This window comes from Coffea arabica, chromosome 10c (genome assembly GCF_036785885.1).
Source record: "Coffea arabica cultivar ET-39 chromosome 10c, Coffea Arabica ET-39 HiFi, whole genome shotgun sequence".
Lineage (NCBI taxonomy): Eukaryota > Viridiplantae > Streptophyta > Magnoliopsida > Gentianales > Rubiaceae > Coffea > Coffea arabica.
Window position 1 is genome coordinate 4,039,815 of NC_092329.1, and position 12,618 is coordinate 4,052,432.

The 12,618-nt window shown below is 37.0% G+C and overlaps 1 protein-coding gene across 1 annotated transcript; it reads left to right on the top strand.

Moving 5' to 3' along the window:
• Positions 1-1,968: 1,968 nt before the first annotated feature.
• Positions 1,969-12,387, top strand: LOC113714630 (uncharacterized). Its single transcript, XM_027238574.2, has 17 exons — positions 1,969-2,647; positions 3,622-3,978; positions 4,084-4,224; positions 4,487-4,619; positions 4,723-4,836; positions 4,937-5,010; positions 5,092-5,166; positions 6,230-6,322; positions 6,459-6,519; positions 6,834-7,166; positions 8,888-9,014; positions 9,100-9,199; positions 9,941-10,010; positions 10,119-10,271; positions 10,383-10,478; positions 10,867-11,186; positions 11,785-12,387. The coding sequence occupies exons 1-17, from the start codon at positions 2,555-2,557 to the stop codon at positions 11,965-11,967; spliced, it is 2,523 nt and encodes an 840-aa protein (XP_027094375.1). The 5' UTR covers positions 1,969-2,554; the 3' UTR covers positions 11,968-12,387.
• Positions 12,388-12,618: the final 231 nt, after the last annotated feature.

Sequence of the window (12,618 nt, forward strand, 5' to 3'; positions counted from 1 at the left end):
AATGTCAAGATTGGACATAGCAAGCATAGGTTATTCGCCCCGCGTGAATGGTCCAGCGGTAGCACCTTCCACCGGTGACCGAGAGGTCCCAAGTTCGAGTGTCTGCTCTGCTGGATTCCTCCGCGCACATATCGTGCTTGGGCTGGGCTGGTGCGCCTAGCCGGGCCGCAGGGGATTAGTCGGGCCCCGTAAGGATTGATCCGGACATCCCTGTGTAAAAAAAAAAAAAAAAAAAACATAGGTTATCCAGATCTGGTACAGCTAATCAGCTATCTTCTTCCACTTGTACTTTGGTTCAATCAAAAAATAGATTAATGGGATCGAGGATTATGGTGGTATTAAAGAAGTAGTAAAAGAATTAGAAGGCACGCAACTTTGCTGCCACAACACTGGATGAATTATCTTTGAAGAATGCAAGTGGTGGAGTTAACATTTGAATCTTTTCTTTGCATTAAAATACTAAATGATAAATTTTGGTAGTTAACCAACGTAAATTAATCTAGGCAAGTCCACATATGAAGATTGGTGAGCTGTAGTTTGTTTAAGTAGAGTTTAGTTTAGTAAACAAACTTATGGACTGACTATTGATGGATGATTTGAATTAGGTATGTGAGTTAAGAGTAAAGGATGGCGATGGAAGGTCCAGAGTTGCATGAAAGAATTGATACATAATTGGATTATAGGTCAGCAATGCACGACAATTTTAACCACCCTATCTATATATTTGAATGTCATCCTTCAATAAAATACAAACTTAACTACCCCATCTATATTCTTATGCCATCCTTCAATAAAATTAAGTATATGTTGGGTCTGTTTTGTGTATTGTTATTTTAATTTTTTTTTGTTTTTGGTCTTATGCCCACCAAATATTTTATTTCAAACCAAGACTCCAGTTCAAGAAATCTTTTCTACTAGTATTATGTTTAAAATTGCCAAAACATTGTTGAAGTAAATTCATTCCATCTTTTACATGTCATTACCATAGTTAGTAAATTATGAGACTGGTATAATATAAAAAAATATAGTACGTATCTATATCATACTGAATTTTTTTTCAAGAATGCAATGAAAAATTTGGTACGAAAATACAAATTCGCAAAATTATTCATATAATTTTATACTTGAATATTGCGAATATATTTGAAAGTAAGTAAGGGAACTAAAACTACAATTACAATTACAACAATTCATAAAAATTATGCTACACTAATACTACTTTTAACTCTCATGGTTTGCGTATCAGGCATTAAGTTTATTATAAATTTATCACATTGTGATGTTTACATGTATAAATCTATATATAATCTAAGATACACATAGTTGTCATTTTATGTGTAACTACAGAGATATGTCATTGCTGTAATGCAAATTTTAAATTTTTTTTTCAAAAATTTATAATTTAGGAAGTAGAATAAGTGAAAAGTTTATTTCGTGTTTAGTAAGGTTACTGACGTGAAAAGTATGAATATTTTTCAAAGTACTATTTTAGAAATATATGAAATATAATTTTTTTTAAAAAAAATTATACATGCAAATATGTATTATACGAGTATAAAACAAAACGAATATTTACTGACTAGGTCATTATCGTTACCTAGGAAGTATTGGTAGATGATATGCTCTTCTTGTTACAATTGCTTATCTCGGTAGATAAACATCTTATACTGAACAAACAGTTCAGAAAGGGTCAGCAATTAAATTGAAATTATTAAACAAAATATTCGTTTAATAATTATTCCACCACATGGATTATTATATTCAATACCCAAAATGTCAAGTCAAACGCTGCAACTCGCCGTACCGCCAATACAAAGCAAAAGTTAGTGCAGTATAGGAAGGCAAATGAAGAAAATGTTTATTTGTTGACAAAAAAAGAAAAGAAAAGAAAAAAATTGTTATCACGTAAACAAACGAATTAAAGATAAAGATATATGTTGTGTAACCATCATGGCTTAATTGTAGCTTAAAACATTAAAAAAAAGGAAAGTTGAAAAAAAAAGAGTAGGAACTTCTTTAATCCAATAAAACCAAGAAATTGACCCAAGTACTATCTAACTCTACCCACCCCACTCCAACCCACCCATTATTGTGGAGTATTTTTTCTTTTGCAGCAGAAGAATGGTGGTAGCACTAGTAGGGACTGGGAAGAAAGGCTGGAGAGAGAACCTTTGCAATATCTATTAAGTTTCAATTTTCATTTCTATTTTTATCCCAACACTCTACTGCTCAAATCCCACATCACAATTTCTTAGATTTTCGACACTGAAAAGCAAAGTAGAAGAAGCCGCTGTCGAGTTCCAATCCACGTGTTCTTTCTTTTTGGCCTTTCTGGGTCATCGGAAAATATCACGGGGGAGCTCGATTCTTTCTGTTTTACCTGCTTTTCTAATTGAAAGACCGTATTGTTTGGTTAATTTATTCTGGGACATTGGGAAGTGTCACTGGAAATTGATAATGCGGAGAGGGTTGAAGTTTTTTGGTGGGTTAGCGCCGATCGGAATGTTGCCGGAGATTTGATGGAACCGGATTTAGTTCGGGCAGTGTTATTTTTATGGAGCTAAGATTTCGGTGTAGTGGGTGTGCTTGTGTAAATTTACATCCGACTTTTTCGACTAATTATCAGCTTGCTTTCATTTTCTTCAAGGTAATCTTCCACTGTTTCTTTTGAATCTTTAGTATTTTTTTTCTTGTATGCTCGACCAATACACCCTTTTGGGAAAATGTCAAAGGGAATGAGCTAAGAGAGTTGGAATGTTGAGTTTTACGGGCTGTTTGGCTGCTAGAAAATGTTGGATTTGAAGTCGACAAATTTGGGGTTTTTAAAGGGAGAAAAGCTTGAATAAATCATGGGTTCTTTTTCTATATAATGAAAGGTTTTGTTGTAGGGGAAATTTGGTTAATTGATTTGAGATCTTTTTTCCTCTGCACAACCTCTTTGTTTTTGGTAATTTTCCCTTTCAGGTCTCTTCTTTACTTTCCTTTTCTTTTTACGTTGTGTAAACTATTGTTTCCTAATTTAGTTTGAGGGATATGTTAACAAAAGATGACTCCTTTTTTACTGAAAATTTGTGGGAGAAAAAAGTGGTTTCTTTTCTGGCTTGAATTATAGTAGGATAGAACAAAACTTATATGCCTGCCTGCAGTTGTATGGTTTAAGTGTTGATTGGTTTTGTTCTGAGCTTCACTAGAAGAAGTATGGCCTGCAAAGATCGCTCCTTTAATCTGGTATAAACTTCACTACTATATATCTGCAGTCATGGGGTTTTATCGTTTGTTACCTGAATGTTTTTCTCGGTTTTCTGAGTAAGTTGTTTAAAGCCTGGGCTTTACAAGCTTGATTCTCTTTCAATTAGCAGAAGATATACTCCACGCAAAATGATTGCTCCTTTAATCTGGTATAAAGTTCATTATCATATGCCTGCAGTCCTTGGGCGTCGCTTTCTTTTTGTTTGATACTTTAAAGTTTTCTTTTTGACCTTTTACTCTCAACTTGTTTGAAGCATGATTCGGGTTTTTCTATTAAAACTCATGTCATTAACGACTAGAAACTAACCTACTACTCCTTGTACTTTTTTTCCATGTGCATCTTAGATTAAATCTCATTGTCATGTTGTGTAGGTTTTCTTGACATTTGTGTGTTTAGAGGCTGTTTATGCAACATTGCAAGAACGCCCATTGGAGAGGCAAGGCTTGGAGAAGGGGGATGAATATATTATTTCACATTCTTGCATTCATGATCGGATAGTTGAACAACGCGAGCGACCTGGGCGTCAGGTGTATTCTGTGACTCCACAGGTCTATGCAGAGCCTGGTATGTCAAAGCCACTCCACCATAGGGGAAGGGCATTGCTGGGAATCTCTGAGTCTTCTGGGCAACAGAAGGATGTAAAGCTTCCCATAAGAATTTATCTAAATTATGATGCAGTTGGGCACTCATCTGATAGAGATTGTCAAAATGTTGGTGACATTGTAAAGGCAAGTGTTAGCTATTATGGGTTATTTCTAATTTGATCGAAAGTATACATGGGTAATGGCTTACACCAATGCTTGCCATTTGTGCTGTCTGATTCACCTATTCAGCTTGGAGAGCCACCAGGAGCTTCTTTTTCTGGGGAACCTTCTTGTAATCCACATGGGGATCCTCCAGTTTATGGTGACTGCTGGTATAACTGCACCTTAGAAGACATAGCTGCAGAGGACAAGAAAGACCGCCTCCGCAAGGTATTGCTCTAATCATTCTTATGCTAAAATGTTTGGAACTTCAGCAGATATCTGCATATAATTGTTATGCCACAAACAGTTTAAAAGCAAGGAGATTTGGTATATCAGAGGATTAACTGGTATTTGGGTGAACTTGTAATTGTATACTTGCAAAAGCGTTTATTGCCCTGAAAGTTCTGTGTATTTGGAAGGGTGGATTGTGGGCAATTGTTGCATTCTTAGCAATAAAGGAAAGCTAATTAACTAATATGACATGTTTCAGGCTTTGGGGCAGACAGCTGACTGGTTCAAAAGAGCCTTGGCTGTTGAACCTGTAAAAGGAAACTTGCGGTTGAGCGGATATTCTGCATGCGGACAAGATGGAGGTGTACAACTGCCAAGGCAATATATAGAAGGTATCTTTATCATGAATATCTATAATAAGCATCTTTGTCCTTTATTGTGTGTCATGTTTTCCTCATTTTTGCTGGGATTGTTATTGAGCTATTGATATTGCAGAGGGTGTTGCTGAGGCGGATCTAGTTCTCTTGGTGACTACGAGACCTACAACTGGCAACACCTTGGCGTGGGCAGTGGCATGTGAACGTGATCAATGGGGACGTGCTGTCGCTGGTAATTGCTTAATTGAACGTAGCTTCTTGTGGAGCGACATCTTAATTTTTTGTATGTTCGAAATGTGGAGTCCAATTACCGAAATTGCTCCTCTCTGCAGGGCACGTTAATGTTGCTCCACGTCATCTGACTGCAGAAGCGGAAACTTTGCTTTCAGCCACTCTGATACATGAGGTGAGCTGATTTTTAGCTTTACAATATAGAGGACTCGGACTCATCTGTTTATTGAGCTAACTGAAGTTTTGGTGTGCGAAGGTGATGCACGTGCTTGGATTTGATCCACATGCCTTTGCACATTTTCGTGATGAGAGGAAAAGAAGGAGAAGTCAGGTAATTACATTACTATGATATTACATCTAGAAGATATTGTTAGAACTCTGTGGATTGTCAGTTCCTTTTTTTGTCTTCTATGTCCTTTTTGCTACTAGAATGCTAATATTACTCGTTGTCCTTGTGCTGGAACTGGAATATTATTTTCTCATAGTTATGGGAAAAAGAACTCATATTTACAAATAATACACGTGAATCATGGTGGGAAACCAAGACGAAGGATTCCTGTATCCTGCTCTGTGATTTTCACGACAGTCCTTGGATGCTGCTAACCATGTTCTTATAACTCCGTCTAAAATGTGAATTGTTCGTGAAGAATGTATTTAATCTGTATTCAATTACACATCCTGGAAAACTCGCATGTAGAATTGTGTGCCTGTGTGCATTTGAGAACAAAGGTTATGCACTCTAGTTTGAGATAATCCTTTAGGATCTTATGATTTAGAGAGTATTCTTTCATCTGCAAAGTTTTGAAGTAATTGAATTGCCTAATTCTTTGTATGGTTCTGATGAGCTCATGGACAGTTTGACGGTTTGTCTTTCCTGAAGTGCATTTTCTGTTGAACCGATAATTTTACAGCAGCAGTTCTTGTTTTAATTTATATTTCCAGCACCTCGAAATCAGCATATATGATTAAGCAAAACTTTTTAAATGATATATTGTTCTCAGAAGTTTCTAAGTCAGATTCTAAAATTAGGAGAATGCCTTCCGATTACCTAGTTACAACTCTAAATGTTTCTACAGTTCAAAATTTGGCTCATACAGAAAACCTAGACAGCATTGGCAGTATTGAATCACTCACACTTATGCATAAAAATCATTCAAGAAATTCATGTGGAAATCTACATTACATAGAGGATGGTACTCCTGTGGACTTGTGTATCATATTAAACTGATGTAAGCTTTCCCATGTTCTGTTAGAAATTCAGATGCTTGTCTTCTGTTGATTTTTCCTCTTTCCACCTTTTCTTTTAGAAAATAACAAAGATTACAGGGACACTTGTTTGCTTGCATTTGAAAATTTTTTCTGGGGATACAAATTGACTGTTAATGGAATTGTAGGTTACCGAGCAAGTCAGTGATGAAAAGCTTGGACGAGTAGTCACGCGTGTTGTGCTTCCTCGAGTTGTCATGCATTCACGATTTCATTACGGGGTACTTGATGATTCTCTTACTTTGAAGTGTCCTTTGCAAAGAAACATGTTTTTATTTTTGTTTCTGAAACAATAAAACATCTCTTTAAAAAAATACGGAACATAGTCCACATATCCTTGTTGGGTTTCTCTGGCAGGCATTCTCTGAGAATTTCACTGGCTTAGAGCTGGAAGATGGTGGTGGACGTGGCACATCAGGTCCGTTATTCTTTTTCTTCCTCCTATGTGTCATATTTCTTATTTAGTTTTAGTGATGAATTAGGAAAGTGGCTCGAATCATCATTGAAGCAGTCTCCAGGATGAACTCTGGTTTTGAAATACTTAATCTTGTGTAGCGCTTGGTTGCGTGGGCATTGTCGTTGTGTGATTTGTTCACTTTGAAAAGAAGAAATCTACAGTATTTCTAAAGTAGTAAATAATTTCCTGAAGTAGTTGCTTGGGCATTAGAAGCATGTCTTTTGGCATCAACATAGTCTTTTCTAATTTTGGGTAAACTGAATAATTTGCTGCAGGTTCGCACTGGGAGAAAAGGCTTTTGATGAATGAAATTATGACAGGATCAGTAGATACCAAATCAGTTGTTTCAAAAATGACTCTTGCTTTACTTGAAGATAGTGGATGGTACCAAGCTAATTATAGTATGGCTGACCGGCTTGATTGGGGCCGCAACCAAGGAACTGACTTTGTTACCTCACCTTGCAACTTCTGGAAAGGTGCATATCGTTGTAATACAACCCAGTCATCTGGTTGTACATATAACAGAGAGGCAGAAGGTTACTGCCCAATTCTAAACTACAGTGGAGATCTTCCACAATGGGCTCGCTATTTCCCACAGGCTAACAAAGGTGAGATTTTCTTTATGGATTTCATCTCTGTCACTCTTGGAATATGCTACAATGTTGAATCAACTCTATCCTTCGGCAAATTTAAACTTTCTGACACAACCCAGGGCTGATGTAAAAGGTAACTACACATGATTAGTTATAAATAGTGTCTAAAAGGGCTGAAGAATAACTAGAGGTGGCAATTTGTCCCAAGTCCCAATGGATTACCCATGCCCATAGGGACTTTGGGCGGGATGGGTATTGGAATTTGATATTGGGTTTAAAATGGGACAAATCCCAATTGTACCCATTAATTGATGGGAAATTTTGGAAAATACTTGGGTACCCATTGGGCTCAAATAGCAAGGGCTCTGTTTGGATTAGCTATTTTTTGGGGTGTTTTTGAAATATTTTATTGTCGCAGTGTATATGAAAAATTTTTACTATAATTTTTTTTAAAAATATTTGATATACTAATATGGATGATATATTTTTTGAGTTATTGTATATTACTGTAACATTGTATTTGAAAAATTTGTTTTTTGAAAATATAGCCAATCCAAACAGAGTCTAAGATTCAAAAATTATCTTTAACAATTTTTATAGTCATACTAGCGAATATAATCTAGCAGTCTTCCTAGTCATTATCCACAAGAATTTCCAGCATTTCAGTCAGTTTAGACCTGTCATCCTTGGACAATGATGAGGATAAATATTCAACACCTTAAGTGCCTTGGCCATCTTGATATATGTTGGAATATGGCTGTATTATATCTATTTTTTCCTTTATTTGTTAATCCAATTTTTGGTGGGAATCCTGAGTATAAAGCACTTGCATGTTTATTTAATAAAACTAAAAGAAATTTAATAAATCAAAAATATTAAAGTTATATAAAAAATAAAAAATGAATTAAAGGAAAAATTATATATAGAAAATATATTTGGGTATTGGGCGGGATCAATCTAAACCCATTCCAAAGTGATCCCGCCCAAGTTAGTCCCAAAACACATATGGGTAAGGTTGGACCCAAACCCATATGACTCGGTTCCATCTTAAACCCAAGCAAATCCCGCCCATCCCACCCATTTTGCCACCTCTAAGAATAACCATTAAAACCGAATGCTCGCATGCACTACGTATTAACCCATCTAAGTTGTCCCTTGCTTATCCATTTCCCTTGTGTAACCCTGCATATCGTTTAGTGGCAGACACAGTTCATTCTGTGAATGTGGGGAGTTTTTTATCGCTTCTTATCTCCCTCTTAGGAAATAGTATTGTTTCGACTGAATTTGCACTGGTAATGTTTCTATAAAAATGGATGGGTGTGAGGTATAAAGAACTGGGGTCGGAAACCTAATTAACTAGTCTTATAATCTTCTGAGGTACTCAAAGCTGAAAACAGTTTCTGCAATTTTAGAGCGCTATACCGTTCTTACGTCTTACTATACCTAGGAAATGGGATTTGGTCTGTTAAGGTGTACTCTGCTGTAGATCTGGTGGAATGGAAGCATTTGGTTTGGTATTAAGCGTTTCTGTTTACCTCATTTTTGTTTTTGGAATTAATATAATCTTCTGAAGACAAAACTTCTGGTTATTTAAGAATATAAATATGGCCTTTTCGTGACCTTGAAGATTGGATTTTAAGTTCAAAGTAGTCAGTTGTTTTCCTTCTTTCTGTATGTCTGGTGTTGTGGACATATCTCACAGTTGTTTTGACTTTCCTCCTCTCGTGTAATTGCAGGTGGTCAGTCACCATTGGCAGATTATTGCACTTATTTTGTAGCATATTCAGATGGATCATGTACAGATACTAATAGTGCTCGTGCTCCTGACAGAATGTTGGGTGAAGTACGGGGAAGTAACTCAAGGTGAGTTTGTAATTTTCTTAATTTATGGCTGTAGCGTAGAAATAAATAGTGATTGTGAATGACTTTTCTTCATGAAAATATACAGGTGCATGGCGTCGTCATTAGTTCGTACTGGGTTTGTACGTGGTTCTATGACTCAGGGAAATGGTTGTTACCAGCACCGATGTGTAAACAATTCTCTGGAGGTATATTTTACAGCTTAAAGATGGTGATTCTTCTTGACTTGTTCCCATTGCTTTTCTTGAAATGGTGGATTCTTTTATGTTCTGATTTCTGTTGACTTAAAAGTTGATACCCATGTGATAGTTTTGGAGGCTTAGGCAGTAACAGGGGAAAAGGTCTCTGAAGTATGTTATGCAATAAAACTACCCCTTAAGTAGACTGACATTTAGCAACATGATGAAAGAAAAAAGGGGGTGCAGTTCATCATCTGGAGATGCTATCATTTCTCATCATAGGCTGGATGCCTTTCTCTGTTCTGACTTCTATCTCATCCTTCATTTTGTTTCATTAGTTTTTTCTTCTTGTTTCTTTCTACCCTTGGTGGGTTCTCTTGACTTCTTTTGTTATTTAGGGGTAAGGGGAGGCCAGGGAGGTGGATAGGGGTTTGGAACCTTTCTGACTGCTAGAATCTGGCTAAAGTGTACAGTGCTTATGCATTGATGGATTGTTTCAAAACTTCCTACTTACAAAGTGAAACATGGAAAATATGAGTCAGAGACGTGTCATAATTCTTAAGACTTCTAGATGCCCTCTCCTACGTGGTAATAATAGTGGTATAGTATTAATTTTTCCCAGAAAGAGTATGTTGGTATTTTAGGTCCTTCCTACGCCTTGCAATGTAATTGAGGGTATATTAACCATTCTTTTCTGTACCCCTATTTTTAAATACCATTTTGCTAATGAGATTATGAAACTTTTCTTAGGTTGCTGTGGATGGTATTTGGAAGGTATGCCCTGAAGGTGGTGGGCCCATTCAGTTTCCTGGCTTTAATGGTAACTTGACATCTTTATGTGGCTGACGACCAGCTCTTTTCTAGTCTTTATAATCTCTCTTTAAAATTTGAACTCTGCTACATTACTAACTTTCCATTAAAATTGTAGGCGAACTCATCTGCCCAGCTTTCCATGAACTCTGTGATATAGATCCAGAACCTGTGTCTGGTCAATGTCCCAATTCATGCAATTTTAATGGAGATTGTGTTAATGGAAGATGTCATTGCTTTCTAGGTTTTGAAGGAGATGACTGTGGCAAACGTGAGCTTCCTGATCTCTTTGTCTTCTCTGCTGTCTCTAACAAAATTAGTACACTGTTGGAAAGTTTTCGTGATCTGCCTTTTAGACCTTTAAATGAAACTTCTATTTCAGGTTTGTGCCCTAACAATTGTAGCAGCTGTGGGGAGTGCCTTTCTCATGGTGTTTGTGAATGTGAAAATGGATACACTGGCATCGACTGTTCTACAGGTACTCTATTGTTCCTAGAATACTTTTCTTCTTGTAACTCCAACCTCAATGATGAATTAAAATGTGGCACTACCATGTTACCAAACTTCGCTGAATGTGTATTAGTTATTTGTGGGGGATATGAAATGATGTGAGTGAGTGAATAACCAGGTGCCAACGTGCCATAGTATGTGTCCTAATCACTGTACTTCATTATTCATTTTTCCTGGCTGATTGCATTCAAGCACATTTATGGGACATGGAATGCAAAAAAAGATAAATGCTCCTTTTAGTGCATTATGTTGCCTTTTGTTGCCTTTCCTCTCATTGCAATACTACGTCTCTTGGTAAATTTTTGTGATTGTCCCTCTTTCTCATCTCTATGTAACATTGTCTGGGGGAAATGCAGCTACTTGTGATGAACAATGCAGCCTTCATGGTGGCGTCTGTGATAATGGCATTTGTGAGTTCCGATGCTCTGACTATGCTGGCTACACTTGCCAGAACAGCTCCACGCTTCTCCCAAGTCTCTCAGTTTGCCAAGATGTGCTAAAGAAAGATGCAGGCAGTCAACATTGTGCTCCTAGTGAATTGAGCATCTTGCAGCAGCTTGAAGAAGTAGTTGTGATGCCAAACTACCACCGGTTATTTCCAGGCGGGCCTAGGAAATTCTTAAACTATTTTAGAGGCAAGGACTGTGATGGTGCTGCTAAACGACTAGCTTGCTGGGTGAGTTTCTTCATCTATTGATCTTGGACATTCTATTGTGCAGTGATAAAATATGGTATGATCTTGACAATGATGCTATTTGCCGTTTGTTTTGAGTATGTCTCTTACCACATACATGAAGCATGAGACAGGGAATGCCTTTAGTGTCTCTGAATGGTAATGAATTGAAATTTCATTGGGCCCGACAAACACTTCTTTGTTTCTTGAAGGTCCTAGTTGCGAAAGTTAGAAAAATATGAGGTGTCATCAGCTTCCTGTTACACTAAGAAAGACAACCAAATTGCATTTCCACATTGTACTGTAGTGTCATTGCAGGTCAAAGTTTGCTTGTGAATTAATTGACTCAGTATATGATAAGAGCATGGACTACCAAAGAATTTTTGCCTGTACAACTATCTGAGCTTGATTGAGGTCAAACTAAAGTGTGATTGAGAATTGACCGACTGGCATGAATCCTTAATAACTTGGGGTTTTGTGTATTTCATGTAGAAAATTTTATAGCTTCCAGAAAGGTTTGTTGATATCGTGATGCCAAAAGTTTACAATGGCTTCTGTCTATTGAACATTTTATTCATTCTTGGATTACTGTTTGTACCAGATATCTATTCAGAAATGTGACAAGGATGGAGACAACAGACTACGTGTCTGCCATTCAGCATGCCAATCGTATAACATGGCTTGTGGAGCATCACTTGATTGCGCTGACCAAACCCTATTCAGCAATGAAGAAGAGGGAGAAGGTCTTTGCACAGGTTGGGGTGAATTAGATTCATGGTTTTGACAGCTCCGTGCGTTGCTGGTTTTCCAGGAAAGTTCCCTTAAGAAAAAGCATGTACATTTGTAGGTTGATGTAGGATTTTTCTTTTTGGGCCTGTAATTTCTTTCTTAATTTTCTCCTAGCTGTAGGAATAGATGCCATGAGTAGCCCTTGCACTAGAATAGATTCTTCTTCTCCCAGCCCAGTATTGGTTTAAAAGGAACGGGTGGGAATCGAGATATTCAGCTTTCGAAGATGAAAGCCTAATGTAGAGAGAAATTTACAATGTATGGTAAAGAAAAAAATGAAAGAACAGAGATGAATAGATGGAGAGAATGAGAGGATTTTATAACGAGTAAACACAGAGCTTCCGGGCCTAAGGCCCTGGTGAGAAGCAGCTTCCCGTGTGTCGTTTAATATTAATATTCTCATTTTCTTGGTTTAGGTTGTCGTTTAATATTAATATACTCTTTTCGAAGTCAGTAGTATCTTTGTATCAAAATAAGAGGAGGAAAAAAAGAAAAAAGAAGGCATTGCATGGCATATTGCATATTACTGAACTCTTCTGGTCTATGATGCATGAATGAAGACTGGAATCGGACTCTGGAGGAATGATGAGCTTGTACTAATAATTCGGAATCTGGAATTTGAGGCAAAATGCATCAATTGAATCCA